Below are 18,512 nucleotides of genomic sequence, written 5' to 3' on the forward strand. Positions count from 1 at the left end.
ACCCACTAGGGAGGGCATCAATCATATTGTGAAGTAAAGAAGTAGGTTTGTTGAGAAGCCTTGTTGCCCCAGTACGTTGCGATTTAAATCTGCACACCATTGCCGAACGTCACTATTCTTAAGTACACTAAAAAGAGGCTAAATATCTGAACTTATTGATACAAGTTCTACATAGAATAGGAACACAGCAAGTCTTGAAATAATTAGGATTAGCAAGATTTCAGTGGGCACCCAAGTGCAGTGCAGTCATCCATCCCAGCTGGGAATCAAGCCTGCAAGCTCCCATTTTCTAGCAGAACGGTGCAGCCACTGGACAACTATGATGAACACTGACATCGCTGTAAGGTGTAGTGCTCCAGTAAGTACAATACAGAGATTTGACAAATAAAAGAGAAGCTTTACTGCCACCATTGCAAAAGAACACGAGGCACATGGATTTAACAGGGACTCAAAAAGGAGAGGCATCTACATACAAAAATACTCGGTGCACTAGACTCTGTACAATGTGCAACAGCATGCACCCGTTCCAAGCAGGCAGACCGGGTCACACAAAAATAATACTCTGCTAAGATTGCTTTACAAGGCATTTGCACGCGTGCAAATATTGGCCCGAGAAAAATGACTCGATATGTCAGGGTGTCATTGTCAAGTGTACATACCGTATCGGCTGTCAAGAGAGGAGTGGTAATATATATGTGCACAACTTCCTCTTTTACATCATCCTGGGCCCCATCATGAAACAATCACTTTAGGCAACTCCTTCGCGAGATATCACGTCATAAGTTCTAGCATGCCTACCTTTATAAGCGACAATGTTTTGGCCTGCAGCATCTACAGGCATGGAGAGCACATCCGGCTTGTCTCTTAATTTTGGCAACACTGTCACTAATGTAAAATTTCAAATGTCTTGGAATATGGCCCCTGATATGAGCCAATATACCTACTTGCAGTGTAACTGAGTGCGTAGCAGTCAATTCCGATACCGTCCATACAGTATTACCATTCATACCGAACAAAAAAAAAAGTAGCTGGCCCTCTGCAATTGTGCCTGAAGCCGACATGAGGTGTCAGGTGTTGGTAAGGGCCGCTGGTTATATTTGACATCATGAAGTTCTGAAGCACATTTGAACATTTAAAGGACCTCGGACAGCAAAACTTGTGTTTGCAAGTTTTTTACAATAATTTGTAGCTTTGCGTCTGGTAATGCCAAAATTATATTGCTAATGCTCTAACGTATCCTATACTTAATGCTAGTGGCGTTAATTTAATTCAGAACGATTTCACGCCAATTCGAAACGCCCGCCTAAATATTATGAGGAACTAGCACCCCATAGCGGAGCAGGGCCCGAGACTACGTGCCCCCAAGCTTCGGTGACACTGAAACACGCAGTTTTCAAATAGAGGGTAACCGCGGGCATTGAAGAATGAAACGATGTGGGTGCTTTGAGCGTGTTCCCCTCAGAAAAAATAAAAGCATTTGTGGAGTAAGCAGCCAAGACCACCTGGAGAGCAGCCGGACAGCAAAGCGAGAGGGGTGACGAACGATAGTCCTCCCCGGGTGCCCATAAGGGTATTGTCTACGCCCCACAAATGTTCTTGACCTCTATAAGGTCACGAGGGGATCCCCAGTCTATGTGAAACCACAGAAAATGTCATTGTACCTGAATACTTGGAGGAGCATGCACGCACCGTTGCTTTAGAACCAAATTAAAATATCTTTTAGGCAACGCTCACCGCTAATAATCGCTCAGAGGTGGCCCCGCATGCAGGACTGTCGAACCACACAACCATCTCGAGTTTCCAAATTTGGTGTCAGGGGTCCTTTAAAGGAAGTCGGGACCAGCAACAAAAATACCATCACAATTGTAACATACGCCTGACATGATGACGCTTAGGCTTGGTTATCTGTTCTACTGACAGATGGTTAAATACATTCCATTATTTTAACAACCCTTAAATTTCTAAAGGCAGGCTAGCTAGTTTTCAATGTAAGGCTCACCACATGATTTCATAAATATAAGTTCCAGAGGCCTACAATACATCAGAATGGCACCCTTATACTCACAGTCCTTCCATGTGTTGTATAAACACTCAAATACTGCATTTTCTCAGGTATAACCTGACTCATCTCTTCACTAAGTTGTCTGATGATCATGTGGGACAATAGGGCTCAGGTTCAAAACAAGCGACACAGTGTCGCCCATTTTTCAAATTTTATGTTGCAGACTTTTCTGCACCAAGACTGGTTGTAGGAGTCGTTAAAATTGACAATATTTTAGCTACTTCATCACTGCGCCACAAGTGGTCCAGAGCATTGTCAAATTCACATATGCAAGCAGGCTAGTGGAGCCATTGTGACTAGCTTATGTCAAACACATCCATGCTTTGAAGATTTTACCTATCAGCAAACCAATAACTAAAAGATAAGTTTCCTAGTTCACAATACGAGGCAATAAAAGGCATAGCGACTTATAAGCAGTTAATTTCCACACCACAGACTCCTGAAGTGCACAGTTGAAACTATGTCAACTACAGCACACACATTCCATATCGCTTCAAATAATCGGCTCATGCGATTGCATCAATATCTCATTCAGGTTACTCGGAAGTAGCACCACTACCTTAATCTTAACTAAATATTTCTTACGAATAAAATACCTGCGAAACAAGTGCATTTTTAAGATAATATCAAACTGGTGTCGGATTTGTTTCATCACCGTAAGTTATATTCTTATTCCTTTGTATGTAGAATGCAGAACATTGATTTGAAACCTATTTTTCTAATTTAGCAAGGTTTTCAAATATTGGTTAAATTCTGAGAAACTGAAGCACCACATCACTTTACAATAAAAACAACACAAATTAACTGAACTGCCCACAGAAAATGTTTCCAAATCAGACAGATATGATGTGCATACCAATAGTAAATAGTGAAATCAATGAACCTTTTAAGAATGCATTGCGAAAATGCCATTCTCAAAACAATGGCCCGTGCCCGAGACAGTTTATAATGTTTAACAATTACATATGCTTTAGATGTTGCAATCAGCAGATTCTATATCACCATGACATACACCAGGGCAGAATTGTGGGCCATAAAACTGATCATTACAGACATTCTCAAAACTTCCCTGCATAAAAAGAACCACACAGTTGTTTCAATGCATGTGTTTCATGGTTTCACGAAACATGTGACTTGTGTCGCTGGATGATTGCCATTTTGTCTGCATGCTAGTCAGGACACATAGACTGAAAAAGTTCTCGTGGCACCTTTTGATGTGCCAAAAAAGAATTTCGCTATGTTATACAGAAGTGTATCAACGAAAATTTCACTGCCATGAATGTCGCAAGCCTCCCAATGCAAGCGCAACATGGAAAATTTCCAATTTAACCATGTTTACAGACTTGGACATTACTTTATTAAGACAATGTTCAAATAGCCTATTTGTGCCAAATCATATGGATGAGAAAAACTGAATTTTGTCTTTTGCTATTTCAAAGTAAGAGATGCTGCAAGTGTTGCATATAGAAATGCAATATTACATTATGGCAAGTTCTACAGAACAATGATGCACTTGTCATTTAAGTATCAACAGAAATCTAGACTGAGGTCTGATAATTCAGGAGGCAAGGTGAAGTATACATTCCAATCAAGGCTAGATAAGGCAGGTTGCGGCGTAGATGTCCCTATTAAAGACCGTAAACCATCAAGACCCTACACATATGCATGCAGCGGAAGGAAATTGTTATGCATTCCAATACGAATTTAAACTGAATTTTTGCGACGGTTAAAACTATTAAAATACCAAAGAGCTTGTACCCTAAATTGAAAAATACAAACAGGGCAAATGGAATGTAGGGAAAAAGATAGGGAGAAGCAGTTTTAAAATCGGTGTGCGATTATTATTAGTTGTTCTTTGCACTTGTGGCCAAAATGCGAAACATCACCAGAGTCGCACAAAGCAAAGACATTACGTCTAGCACCTTAAGAAAAAAAAGAGCAACAGTTTAAAACGATGCAAAGCTAAGCAGTACATGCAAGAAAATTGATGCAGCATCGATAAAGTGCGCACAAAACAGAGGCATTAGATAAGCACCGAGAGGAGCAGCGAGTTTCCAAAAGCATGTCATAATTTCAACCGTCACCACAAAATGTTTAAAATGGGTTCTGGCACGGAAGTGGCTTTCTTAGTAATTTATATGACCCGACATCTACAGAGTGCAGATACTAAATAAATGAACAAAATGTGCTGAGGAAGCAGAAAAGAGTATGAGCTGGCTAATTCTGGCCCCAAAAACCACGACAAGCTAACAACGTAGAATTTGCGTATTAAATACAACTTGAGGGAAGTTTCAACAGCAACAAAAGCCCGTAAGCCATAAATAAACGAGATATATGACATGAAATGTATGAAGAAGAAGAGGAAAAACAAAATGGGCACATTCTTAAAACAGCAACAGAAAACACAAGAATATAAAAATTAAAAAGTGTCATCATAAACAGACAAAACCAGTGTGCGAAAAAAAAAGCATAAAAGATCGGAGATCTTTGCTACTGAGTGTTGAAACAATACATACAACAAATATAGTACACCGGAAAGCATGAAGCAATACACATACACTTAATAATTTAAAAACTCTGCTGCCCACACCGATAAAGTTTTTTTTTTAACATATCATCTGTAAGCCAAGATCTCGACATAACACAACTTTCATATTAAGTGTAGAATACAAAATGTTGTATGTATAGACCTTTTTACTGAAGGCTCCCTGGGTGCCGCCATAAGCCCCTTTGGGCTGTTGTTAACCAGTGTTATTAACATGCGTGACCCCCCCCCCCCTCCCAGAAATGCAGGGCCGAAGCTGTGACGTCAGCTTTTGTACTCTTGTGCAACAGCCCAGAAAATAAGGGATCTTCTTCTCCATTGCACACGTCTATAGCTGGCTGATAATATTAAAACAAAGAGCAAGGACCTGTTCTTTAACCCTGAAAATTTAAGAGGGAAAACTTGCTAATGAGTTGGTCGGCCTGACATATTGACTAATCATGAATTCTGTCTAGACGATGTATGTATCTTTGTTCATTTTGAGAATTAAATGTAGCCAAAGATCCGAGATGAATGCACATTAGCAGAGACAACGTGCAAACTATGGTGCCCTCTAGCGGTCTAAAAAGAGACTAAGACGGCAGTACACCAGCATATTTACGTGAATTGCAACCCGTCCTGCATTATGTTCAGAGAGGTACAGGACTGACAAGCTTCGGCACGTGCTAAGAAAGCCACCTAAGTGCATTCTAATTTATGATATGAGCCCAGCTGCGACAGCAAATTTTCCTGGTTGTACAAGCATTAATCGAGTGCTTTCTCAAGACACAGCTAACGCCAATAAGCTTCAAGCTCCAGAATGTGACAGCTCGGCTTCATTAGAAAAAACATTTTTTCAAGCAGCACACCATCTTTCGGCAGGAAGCCATTGGTTAGGTTAGGCTTAATATCCCAGCAAAAAGTGATTGTGCACATAAAAGCACCACTTCCCATCACTGTTCACTTCCGTCACTTACAGCAAGGACAATTGCAGCCAGGGAAATCTGTAACTGTGAAGCATCAAGGCATAACAAGCACCTGCAAAGATATCTCGAGACATCTGGTAACCATAGAGTGAGAACGAGCCAAAATGACTTCAGTTAATTCTTCACAAATGACAACATGAAAGAGCAAACCAGCATGGAGGCTTACATATAATGAACGACTGAATCGAGCTGGCCTGAAGTGCTGAAGGGACACTACAGAGGAGTAATAGGTCAAGCTTGGACAGGCAAACAGCCACTACACACTAGGTCGGTATATTGAATTACTAACTAGGTCAGTGCTGCTCCACATATCTTTTCTGGCCTGACAAGCCAACAATGATGCATAAATGAAATGCGGGTGGCAACAATGCCTTGATATGTCAGAACCAGCACTCTGCAGGTAGATCTCTGCTTGTGCATGAAAAAAGTTTATGCAACATTTCTTAAAAGGTATCAAGACTGAAGAACCACATAGCAGCAGCTCAACAAAATATTTCAACATCAAGTGACCAAAACATGACAAGCACAAGATGTGAGAACAGCACTGCAGATGGTTGAGACGTCAATTGGGCATAAAGAACCCACAGAAAACTTTGCCTCAGTTTCTCTTCTCACAGTATAAACAAACAGAACTTCTGTAATAAACCAACCTGCTTATGCTAATTTACTTTCACTCTTTAGTGTCCCTTTAATCACAAGTCACAGATTCACTCAACAACTAGACTCAAAATATTGACTTTATCTAATGTCCTCGTGCCTAGTGCAGTTGGCGCTGCACTGTCTGCAAAGCACACATTTGATCCACACTTTACTCGTAACAAATGACACCCAAGTAGTTTCCCTCCATGTGTTATGTTATAGCTGCCATATGATGACTATGGGTTGTGTATTCTGGAACAGACACTTTTGCTGGAGGCAATTCCACATGATGCACATTCTATAACGATGAACCAACTTCCATAAAGGACACCTGCTGGCAGAAGGTTTTCAATAGCCTAGTTTGAGATGCCCGAGAGTTATTTGCGCAAGTGTGCTGCCTATAGTCAGCGACAACTTCTCTTGGAAGCTCTGGGGAAGCTACAAAACCAAAACGCTGGCCTGCACGCACGCACCAATTTTTTTAAAAGGATAGAAAGGTGGTCAAGTTGGTAGTTCATATCTGTTCAATGATCTGGGGGCGCCACAACACAAAGGAAAAACCACACTGCACGAGCGCTGTTCCTCCATCTGTTGCGTGTTGCCACGCTCCCAGTTTGCTCAACAAACAGTACCCATTTTTATTTTCTATATGTTCAGTCACATAGCTCAAATGAATAAAGTTTTCTTCATTATATAAAAAAAAAACAAGTATGGGAAGCTGTTGTGGAAAAAAATTACTGCACACGAACTTTTTTTTTTTTCTCGGATAGCCCCACTTTTTCTGCACACCTGATCTCGCAGTGAACATGATGTCCCCAAATCCAGCTAAGCCATGTGTGGCTTTCATTCTCCGAGTAAGATATAGCCAAAATGAGATGGAAAGTGGCTGTCTAAACAGACCAAGCAAGTTATCTGCAACGTCTATGCTGGGTAAGAAGTCGTCAACCAGAATTGTGGACGAGTGCTGTGAGCAAGCAAAACCAAAACTGCAACTGAAATCACTGCTGTGGATTCCATTTCCAGTTTCACTGGCGGACTACTCGCTTAGTAACACCAATGCGCAGATGCCCTGTTTTCATAGCCTTTATGCCACTGCCAAGATAAGTTGTAATCAAGTAGAGTGTACGACACTGCCAAGATAAGTTGTAACCAAGTAGAGTGGATCATACTTGCGATAATATATGCAAATGCTAAAGGGGTCATGAACCGCCCATAAGGCTTGGTGGGACACCACATCCTGCGGAACGCAGACACTACTACGAGAAGCTCAAACAAATCTTGGAAAACTTAAAAGAGAACTGAAAAGCAGAGTGAAAGTTACCATTTTTTCAAGTGAGCCATCTTCACACACAGGCCGGTCCTCACTCTTTGGTGGGAAGAGCTACTGTTTTGACGTCTAACAGCTGACAGCATGCTATTAACGAACAGTGGGCACGAATGAAGAGCTGCGTTTAGTTCAGATGCGCTTTTAGCCCTGTGCTGCCACCATACGCCAGCACCAAGGTCAATACAGTGAGCTACTAGTCACACACCACAGCGGAAGGGAGCGATCGGGTGTCGTGCGTGCTTACGATGCACGCTGATGCAACTCCTTCTCCCTTGCCATCCCTACCTGCGTAGCGGCCAGCGTGCTTGTCGGGAACAGAAAAAGCACTTGAAGCGTGCGACAAACAATTGTGACTTTGCTAGTTGCCGACAGATTCGAGAAATTCCTGCGGCAGCGTTTCGTGAGGCAATGAGCTCCGACACTGAGGTCATTCGATGATTACTTGGAAAAGTGATATTAAGGCTTTGACGGACACCCGTCTGGTTGGGAAGTGTTGTTGAATAAAAGACGACGCCGACCCTAAGAAAGAAAAACAATGTACTGACATTCTGGCATCCGAAATAAGAGCCTTGTTCACAAATTTAATTCGAAACATCAGTACGTTGTTTTTTTTTTCCTTTTTTTTTTGCTCGGCATCTGTGTCTTTTATTCACTTGTAAAAGTGGTTCAGGACCCCTTAACAGTGCACATTGTCTTTATTGATCATTGTGTGCTGCATTATCTCACTCGGTAAAGCAGAGCTAAGTACGGTGGCACAATTCGTGTGGGTGTTAATAGTTAAGTTTGCATCAGGCATGGTGAAATTTTGTCCACATGCTCGGGCAGAATCTCAGCATCTTTTAGGTCAAAAATCTCAGATAAGTGATTGTTCCAGAAAGCACCACCATTTTATAGCCACACAAAAGACACTGAAAGAACACTGCGAGGAACACTGTCATTTAACAATGGCGATGCGGTGCAAAAAATGAAATAGATTGGAACTCCAGTCAGAACATGACCACAGCCCCTCTGCTGACCCTGTAATACTAATATTTACCAGGAACTTGGTAAGTAATATAGTTTAGTTGGTCACAGTAATACAATTGTATGGGTGTACCAGTCAGGCAAATGTCACCCCACAGTCACAAGGAAAATAACTTCACCCAAACAATGTTGCATGTTTAGAAAAGTGGCCCATCGCCATCGCACAGAAATTTCCATTCCATTAAAGAGGGCCTTCTATGATTGAAATCTACGTAGAACAGGACAACTCACTTGAAGTGTCTGAAAGGTACGACCAATGTCAACTTACAATAAACGGTCTACACAACAAAGAAATAGAGAGAAAGTACTTTCATCAATGTCCACATACAACCAGGCATTCTTCAACACCAGCGTGATTGTATGAAAAGTACTTTTCTGTATTGCTGCCCTCTTACAAGAGTGCTAGAGTGAAAGGCAATGGAAGAGTTGGTCCCTTCACGGTAGTTCACGGGTCCCCATTTCAGCTGCTGCCGAAGTAAGTTTCGGTTTTGTTCATAACTTCTGAAAATGCTGCCACATCAGCCAATGCCAACTTTGTCCAGAGAGAAAGGTGAGGCTAAGACTAGAGTGCAACTTCGCAACATTGGTTTACCCCAACAGGTTAGTGGACGTGAAATCCGGAATTATTCAGTGTTTTGGGAAATGCAGCTGCAGCACACCAATGATGAGCATCTGGTATGTAATGGTGATGCTTTTGCTTTGTGAAACAGGGGCTCAAAGCTTGTTAACGACAAGAAACAAAAATACGAGAGTTACATATGCCTGCACAAGCGGATTCACATCAATGCTGAAACGCTGCCTAGAATTCGCATCTGCAGGAAAAATTTGTGTGTAAATATGGTGTTTAACGGCAAAGCCACACTGCAGTTTCAATGAAGGACTGCAGTGGCAGGCTATTGTGCTGGCAGAACGGTCTTTACTTGCTTTTAAATTTAAAGACCTTAACAGCCATGATAAGCTATGCAGTTTATACACGAGGCAGGTTATATGTGTGAACATAAAATATGTAAGACACACTGTGTTACCGTCTTTCCTTTATCAGAGGCATTATTAACCACTCTTCAGGCTATTAGCTAGTGATACACTATGCATGTTCCAAGAAACTCTCCAAGGACTAAAGCTCACGTCAAGTTGTAGTCGAGGTAAATATTAAACGGAGACACAGATACAGCTTGTTATCCATGCCTACATGGGAACTTCAGCCAAAATATATGATACGATTTGTACGACTTTTATTATGACTAGACTTTTAAGCTGCTGGATTGTTGTAAAGGGCACCTGCCTGGCAAAGTCTGTGCCTCGATTATGGTCTTCTACTGACTTCAATAAATGGCAACAAGTGATATATTTAAAATATTTTGCACCTATCACTTGCAAAAGTACACAAGTGATACTATAGTCTTGAATTCACTGTAATGGGCAGTGAATTCACAGATATTAAGCTAAGCTATTGTTCTGTAGAAGTTCTAAAAACCAGACATGATTCAAAGCAGCCTCCTGGGAGTGCGTTACTGGGCTCTTTCTAGCGAAAAACACTTCTTATTGTTTGGTCAAATGCTACAGCTATAAGCACTTTTCAGCCGCAACACAAAGTCTTACTGTAAAACTATCGCTCTGCTTCATGTGCTACCGTTTTGACCAAGTGCCAGCTTTACGTGCTGGCTAAGTCGCAGTGAACAGTTGGACTTGATGGCACAACTCTGAATGCACAACAGAGCTAAGGCCACATTGCATGCACACCTGGTACAGCTAATCTAGAATGCGCAAGGGTGGAAAGTGCCTAAAACAGAGGTAGTGCAGTAAAGGTATGTGAACGCCTTCGAAGTTTCTTCCACAAAAGTTTCTCATTTTCTCCCACTACATCTCACTACAAAGAATTATGCTGCTGCATTACTATTCTCTCTCCATCTATAATACGCCTGCTACAGCTAAACAAAAGATTTGTGGTGTGAACTGAAAATTAAAAAGAACTAGAAGAAGAAATCCTATATGGTCTTTTTCTTTTTCTCAGTCCTCTGTTTGCACCACAAATTTCTTGTTAAGCTACGCACTGACCTCCACAACCTAGTACTATGCTGGCTGCAGTGCCACGTGACCACAAATCCTCAGCTATTGTCAATGCTTTTCCCTCGCTAAAAAAAATTCCTGCATGCTTCCACCTATCGTGTACAGCTAGGAAATAACCGGAACTACATTCCTTGCAGGCCATCTGTGTGCACCACTTTGCACCAGGTGGATATAGGTGTGACCAAGGAAATCTTATACCTTGAAGCTGCATTTTTCTCGCATTGGAAAAATTCCCCAACGTGTCGATTGGATGCCCAGCGCTACAGTGCAACATCACAATGCATGGTGAACTGCATTAAAAAAAAACAGCTCCCAAAGTGACTGACCGAGGCTAGCCACGGCATTAAGTTTTGAATAGAGAGGCACTTTTCTGGTGAAACCCGATGTGCGACCCTTACACCGAGGTATCCCCTTTCATGTAGTTCAACATGCTGTGAGAAGTCTCGAATTGCCTTAGGCAACCCTGTCATATTGCGCTTCTTTTTCTTCTCTCTTCTTTTGTTTAGAGAAAGCAGAACGATATTTCACCAAGAAAGCCTCGCTCTCTCTCTAGACAGGGTGGCTATTGGCTTCTGGGTACCAACAGGTAGCTGCAGCACCAATGACTCTCTTACAAGTTCCTACGCTAGGTTTTCACTTTGGAGAGCTGCGCAAGCCGCCTCTTGGCAATCTGTCGCTGGTGCTCCTTCATCATGTCGTGGCTGGTGACGTCCAGCTGAACAAGCTAGAATCCAAGAAAGACAGCGTACGCAGCTGAGAGAATGCACGTTGTGTGCAAATGCATAGAAAAAAAAGAACTAAATAAAGTCGAAACAAGAACTCATAACTCATTTGGACTTCTAACTATGTCGTGAAATGTTGTCCTAGGGGAATGCAATTAAGGGACCTTACGAGTTTCATTATTGTATTTTCGAGTATTTTACCTACATCATTTCTCCACTATGTATAGATAAGTCCTAAACCTCGAAACTGATATGTTTCCAATCACGTTTTCAACACCTGGTGGAGACAAACCATCAGACCACGCATCGTCAGAACTATTTCTGACCGAAGAAAGTTGTTTTGCGTGCCACAAACCATATTATTACCATTAGACACTACGCAAATCACAAGCACGTCACGTTAGTGATGCCATGACCTTACCAATTATGTGAACGAGATGCGAGAGTTACGCAAGTCATTTTTTTGCTTCTTGTTCCGCGGCCACACCGACAGAGACATTTTGCTTCGCACGAAAAGGATTTAAACAGCAGAGCATGGAACGCAGCCACGTAAAACAAACCAATGCAGGAAATGAAAGAAATGATATTAAGTGTGGGAACGCGTTACCATGAGACAGCCATTTACTATGCGCATGTGTGTGAATGCATGTTAGGGCAAGTTAGCGAGAGCATACGACGGAGCGGCCGATCGCTGGAAGACGGGGAAGAAGAAAAAGCTCGTTATTCACAGAGACAAAAAAAAATTGCCCCCACCTCCCCGAAGGGAATCGCGAGGAAATGCGAATGCATTTCTTGCGTGGAGAGTACACGGCATAGTAATTTCAATGGCGTAAATTAATGACAAGACGAGGATTTGTACCATAAGCATATTTACACAATCATCAGCCAGTGAACGGTAGAGAGTGTGGTGTGCGCTTTACTTCATTCATATATACAATATACATACAAGCAAGCAGACAAGAGAGTGGGACGCAGAGAGGAGAGAAAGCGAATGGCGAGAGAGCGAGCGGCAAAGTACAGCACCTACACTCTCTCCACACACACGGGAGCTTTGCCGAGCTCCCTCGATTCAAGCCCCCTCTCACGCCAAAGCGCTCTCCTTCTCTCCACTCACTCTCCGCTACTCCACCTGCTGCAGTTGCTAGGGACGAGGACAAGCGCGCGTGCCCGCAGCTGTTGCTATGGGAGAGGGAGTGAGAGCGGAGAGATAACACCTGCTGGTGTGCGGACACTGACAGATGCCTGACATGTGCCGACTAACAAATGCATTCGCATTTAAATGTATCAAGAGAAGGGACCAGTCATTATACCTGTGTGACGAGATAGTCTTCTTGAACAAGTGGCTCGGGCAAAGACCGCAGGGCTTCCAAGGTCTCGAACATGGCTGGGTAGCGCTTGCCGAGGTCTCCACCACCAAGCACACCTCGCAGTAGCACCAGAGCAACTTTAAAAAGCACTTTCACGCCTAGAAAAAAGTGAGATAACAGCCAGTATGTATAACCAGTATGTAACTGCTTATGTCTAAAGTTTCTTATTGCATCTTATCGCATGTAAAAAAGTACTTTCCTCTAAAATTTAAATTTGCTGTAAAAAATGTAAACCAGGGAACACCCACTTTAATAAAATAATAAATAACAAAACAACCATCAGACGTCTAAAGTGAGAAGCAATTATGCTTTTGTAATTAATATGCTCAGTGAAGCTGTTTACACAACATTTTTAGTTGATTTTTCTTTCTAAACTCTGAAGAAAGCTTGCAAAGTATAAAAAGAAAATGTGTGCAGTTTGTACTAATGGTGCAAGGGTGGAGCCAGTAGCGAGGCCAGTGTTAAACCTTACTTATTCTAAAGTTTTGCTAATAATGCCAAGCTATTGCTAGAGATGCAAAGTTTTTGCGAGTAATAGTAGGAGTGGCAAGGCTCGGTTATTCTACTCTGGTTTCAGTCGGTTGGCCACATTAGACAGGTGTTTTTGTGTTTTTGGCGAGAACAGGTCACAAGGACTAGCTGCTACGTGATGCGATTTTAATCGCATAAAATGCTGTTACGTGGTTTTTGACAAGACCATGTCACAAGAATAGTTTTTATGTGAAATTACGTGGTTTTACTTGAGTGACTAATTGTGTGGGGTCTCGAAATGAGGCATGCCGCTCTCGGAACACGGACGCACACAGCAGACGCGGTCGGACCGAACCGAACAAGATATTATTACTTAACTACCTTTACAGCGACGATATCGTCAGCTGCATCAAAATACGTCAGTTGTGATCAACAGGCTAAAACAATGTTACACAATAGTCCACAACACTCAACAACATAACAGACACAAGGCGTCGTCGTCAATGCTTGACCCGCCTTGAGGGCCCACGGCAGACGTACCGCGGTGCCGCCCACCGCAGACCCGCCGTAATTTAAAGCATGCTACCCATTAAACAGAATGCAGCCATGTGCTAAAGCTTCTCTGACAGAAGACATTTTCAACTTTATTCATTACATTTTAGTACTCCACAATTTAACACCATACAATAAAAAGTATGCCCTGAGTAGTTGAACTACACACTAGAGTAAAGATGTCGTATCGTGGTCAACTCTTAAAGGCGGTGTTTAAGCGTCCCCCAATTTTTTAGTCCTGTGACTACCTGTTACGTGATGTTCATGTTCAGGCAGGGGTGGATCTAGTACCCCCTCATTTGTGGGGGGGTGCTTGAGGTAACACTGGAGAGGAGGCAGGGTCATGACATATTTATTTGTCTTTACTAGTACAAAAATGCCACCATTGTATAGTAAATACTGTTAACGTGTTCTCACAGTGGCCCCACTCATTTGTCCTAATCGGTGATTGGAGGTGGACGACAAGCACTGCAGAGAGGGGGTTGCTGGCAGAAGCTTTGGGGAGTAGAAGGGAAAATCACCCCCCCCCCCCCCCCTAAACCCTCTGGATCTTCCACTGTGTTCAGGCTTCCTGACGTTTGCTCCCTCATACATTTCAAGCAGTAAATGAAATGAAACATATGAGAAAAGTCGTGACTGCGATTTCTCACCTTCACAGAGAAAGACGTCCCACACACGCAGCACAGTAGCCCAGGGCAAAGTGCGGCTGTAGGCACACATGAACCATTCAGTCATGTACATGATAGGATCCACACGCTGCTTTTTCTGCACAAAAGGAAAAAAAAAAAGGTGCATTTTTATAATTTGCGGCAAAGACGGCTGAAGGAAAGTTTCGATGCAAGATTAGAATCCACTAAAGCCTGCACCCACAGATGGCAACTTGATACTCACTAAATGACGATGTGCCGATGGTGAAACTCTTTTGAGTAGCGCAAAAAGTATTTCACCGTCCAGCTGGACAGCATCCTGCAATGACAAAAAAAGAAGCATTAAACAGAAGCTTTGCAATTCCAGCTAACACAACATTAGTAGCAGCACATGGCTCGACATTATTACCAGTAATGCACACAAGAGCATATGAAATTTCACATTTAATTGACACAGCAATGATGCATCATTAAGTAGCACACAATAATATCTACTGGACATAATTAAGGAAACTGCATCACAAAAATTCCGGTGTCAGTGTTGGCAGCATTGATTGTGGGTGAAAAGTAAGCATTGTCCAAGAGCAAAAAATTGCAATGAATACAAAAAATAAAAATCGGAGAAGGGGCCAGAATCAAACAAGTTGGTGACCCCAACTCATCTCTGGCAAGCAAAGCAGAATCTGTGACCTGGAAGATGTAAGCTTATTGTTTACTTACTCATTTTTTGATAACATCAGTTTGTGGAGGTGCTGACACCCCCTGTAAAGTTGTTTGCGCCGCGTGGCGCATGTGTCTCGCACAGAAGCCGTATTTTCAGTGGTGACAACTATTGAGTGATAGGCAGCGTGTTTGCGAGCGGTGATCACCACTATCATCATCATGGTTGGTAGAGAAGTAGCGCCGGCGGTGACCCCTGACGGAAGGCAAGCCTTGGTGGTGGGTGAGAAAGTTGAGTGAGTCTCTTTTCTTTCTGCGCGTGGCGTCTGGCACGAACGGTTGCCTCTCACGGTGTCCCGGTGCACGGCGCCGTGGGCCATGTGCTGGGGGGCCCATGTGGTGAGTCAAGCGTTGGCGACAGCGCTTTTTGTGTTCTCTGGTGTTTGTTAAGTTGTTACGTGCTGAAGTAATGATTGATTGATATGTGGGGTTTAACGTCCCAAAACCACCATATGATTATGAGAGACGCCGTAGTGGAGGGCTCCGGAAATTTAGACCACCTGGGGTTCTTTAACGTGCACCCAAATCTGAGCACACGGGCCTACAACATTTCCGCCTCCATCGGAAATGCAGCCGCCGCAGCCGGGATTCGAACCCGCGACCTGCGTGTCAGCAGCCGAGTACCTTAGCCACTAGACCACCGCGGCGGGGCTACATGCTGAAGTAATATTGTGTAAGGATGTCTTAGGGGATTGATCACTATTGATGTTATAATTCGGCTGACGATATCGTCGATCAAAAAGTAGCAAAATAAATGTGCATTCTTTGGTTTGTTCCGACCGCGTCTGCTGCGTCCGTTCTCTCCAAGAGCGTGGTGGTGGCGCGCGCCAATTCGAGACCCCACACTGGCTGCCCAACATGGAGTTCTTGGAGCATCGGACGACAGTTTTCGTGGTTCGGTACAAGCTTTTCTAAGAGCCGGGGTAGAGTAGGCCTAGGGGGACTTCTCATTGCTAGTGTCGGCGGTGTGCTTTGTTGAGAGTGAGGATATCGGCTTTGGTAACATGTTTGAACTTGTCAGCTGACGAGTTTTGTATTTTTTTTTCTGCTTGCAAGTGCTTTTGTTGTTGCTGTGGCTGGTTTTTAAGAATGTTGTTCAGTTGAGTATGAGAGCCATGTGGTCTGCATCCTGGTGTGAGCAAGGCTAAGAGCACGTGGATTGTAGGCCAAGCCCGAAGCGAGTGAGTACGGAAGCCTCGTGGGTGGTCCTATTTTCAGTAAATAGCTTCTTTTATCTCTTTGGACTCAGGGAGTCGGGCGTCGTTGCTGTCCAGTATTGCAGCTCGACGCCGGGGCATCGTGACATTGTCCGGGACGGTAGAGGCCGATCGCTCGGTAAGCTGCAGTGTGCGGCGAGTGATAGGGCCACATTAGGAGTGGATGTCTCCTTGCGGCTGCCTCTTCTGCGCCTAGGCTGGGTGGATGCCGGTTGTTGTCAAACGACTCATTAGGCCCAAGGCTCTGCGCAGCCGCCAGTCACACAACTAGGTGGATCGTGGCGTGGAGGTGTTGCACTTTGCTTCCCTCACTTTTTTTTTTTCTCATCTCGTGATGCACGAGTGAAGAAAAAGTGATTTTTGTTTAATTGATAGGCGTCTCCGCTGTCGCCGATGTATTAGCCATCGTACCATGCAGGCGAGGAGCCCGAAGCTCCCTTCTCTTTGGCCTACTGCATTGTTCTTTCGAGTGTTTTGGAATGTTCGCAGCGGGAGTGATGTAACCCGCAGCTATTGTCAAGCTGTCTTCTGCACATCGTCAGCGCCACTGGCCAGGAATGCGGTCGTGTGGTTGGGCGATGGACATGCCTGGGACCTGCGCAACTGCCTGCAGTCCGGAAGGCTCGTGAGTGCTCGTCACATCCGGAAGACCTGTCGGCGCGAGTGACGGTTTGTCGCGCCGACGGCAATGTTGCTGTTGCGGAACCGGTATTGATGTGAAGTCGTTGAGCCAGACAGTGCAGCAGTGTCGACAGGAGGCGGTGTTGTGCACGGACATTATGTAGGGACATTGGTTGCCATGTTTTGTTAGAGCTTGTGTGGCAAATTTCTTCTCTTTTTGAAATATGGTTTGAATCAAGGTTAAGAGAATGTGGGGGTGCTGACACTCCCTGTAAAGTTGTTTGCGCCGCGTGGCGCACGTGTCTTGCACAGAAGCCGTATTTCGGGGGTGACAACTATTGAGCCATAGGTGGTGGTGTGTTCGCGAGCTGTGATCACCACTATCATCATCATGGTTGGTAGAGCGGTAGCGCCGGCGGTGACCACTGGCTGAAGGCATGCCTTGGTGGCGGGCAAGAGAGTTGAGAGAGTCTCATTTGGCGTCGGGCGGTGGCGCAGACGGTTTCCTCCAGCGGTGGGTCTGCTGTGGACAGCACCGCGGGCTGTCTGGGGTGGGCCCGTGTGGTGAGCCAGGCGTTAGCGACACCACCTTGTTTGTCATGTTGTTGAGTGTTGTTTACTATTGTGTAATGATGTCCTACCGTGTTGATCACGGTTGATGTCATAATAATTCGACTGACGATATCGTTGCTCAAAAAGTTAAATAAATGTGTATCGTTTGGTTTGGACTGATCGCGTCTGCTGTGTTCGTTCACTCCAAGAGCGTCTCTCTCGCCAATTCGAGACCCCAAAAGTTTAAATAGGCATTGCAACACTTTTGAAAGTAATCACATGATGACATCACTATTGAATAAGGCATGTTGCCGGGCTAGTTGGTTGAGAATCGTAATTTTAAAGGGGCCCCGGAACACTTTTCGAGCGTGGTCTGAAAACAACGCCGATCGGTAGTAGAGGCTCCCAACAACACGCGAGCCAAACATTATAGCGCAGCACGCAGCCTGGAATTCATAATAAATTCTCAAAGTCAGCTAAAAATTGCTTTCTATTCTCTCGACAAATGATACTACATGCTCAGAAATCACTCGTCACATCCACTGTACCAGCCGTTGGCTGATTTGAGCATGGCGCGCTCGGTCGTTAGTGGGGCCGCCACAGAAGGCCGTGACTTGTCCAAGCGTGCGCATGTCATCACACTGAAAAGCCACGTATTTGTGGGAAAAAAAAGAGAGAGAGAAAAAGTGCTCAAGGTCATGAGGCGTGCATGACATAATTTTTCCCCCCGTGCCATCCCTCTCTACTAAGCTTCCAGCACTTTCGTTGAGACAACAGAATGCAATTGCTGCGTGGGACAAATTTTTGCAATTTCTCTCGAATTGAACAGATTCTGAAATTTTCCCAGCAGCAAATTCATGAGGCAATAACCTCCTTTAGTGAATCCATCCCATGGCTACTTGAAAAAGTGTTGCAGTGCCTCAGTGCCTCTTTAAATAGTGCCCCACCGTGGTGGTCTAGCGGTTAAGGTACTCTGCTGCTGACGCACAGGTCACGGGATCGAATCCCAGCTGCG

General features: G+C 44.0%; 1 protein-coding gene across 4 annotated transcripts in view; it reads right to left on the reverse strand.

Annotated features, from left to right (window-relative positions):
• Nucleotides 1-376: 376 nt before the first annotated feature.
• LOC119180470 (TBC1 domain family member 10B-like) overlaps nucleotides 377-18,512 on the reverse strand; it is a 34,207-nt gene continuing 16,071 nt past the window's right edge. For 3 of the 4 annotated variants that reach the window (XM_037431636.2, XM_075889087.1, XM_075889086.1), the window contains exons 7-10: nucleotides 14,632-14,706; nucleotides 14,391-14,505; nucleotides 12,661-12,815; nucleotides 377-11,352 (exon numbers count right to left, since the gene is read on the reverse strand). In XM_037431636.2, the coding sequence (XP_037287533.2) occupies nucleotides 11,254-11,352; nucleotides 12,661-12,815; nucleotides 14,391-14,505; nucleotides 14,632-14,706 (444 nt within the window). In that variant the 3' untranslated portion in view covers nucleotides 377-11,253. Of the gene's footprint in view, nucleotides 11,353-12,654; nucleotides 12,816-14,390; nucleotides 14,506-14,631; nucleotides 14,707-18,512 lie in introns of those variants that run through there. The other variant, XM_075889088.1, reaches the window with a different exon arrangement.

Source organism: Rhipicephalus microplus, chromosome 3 (assembly GCF_043290135.1).
Source record: "Rhipicephalus microplus isolate Deutch F79 chromosome 3, USDA_Rmic, whole genome shotgun sequence".
Taxonomy (NCBI): domain Eukaryota; kingdom Metazoa; phylum Arthropoda; class Arachnida; order Ixodida; family Ixodidae; genus Rhipicephalus; species Rhipicephalus microplus.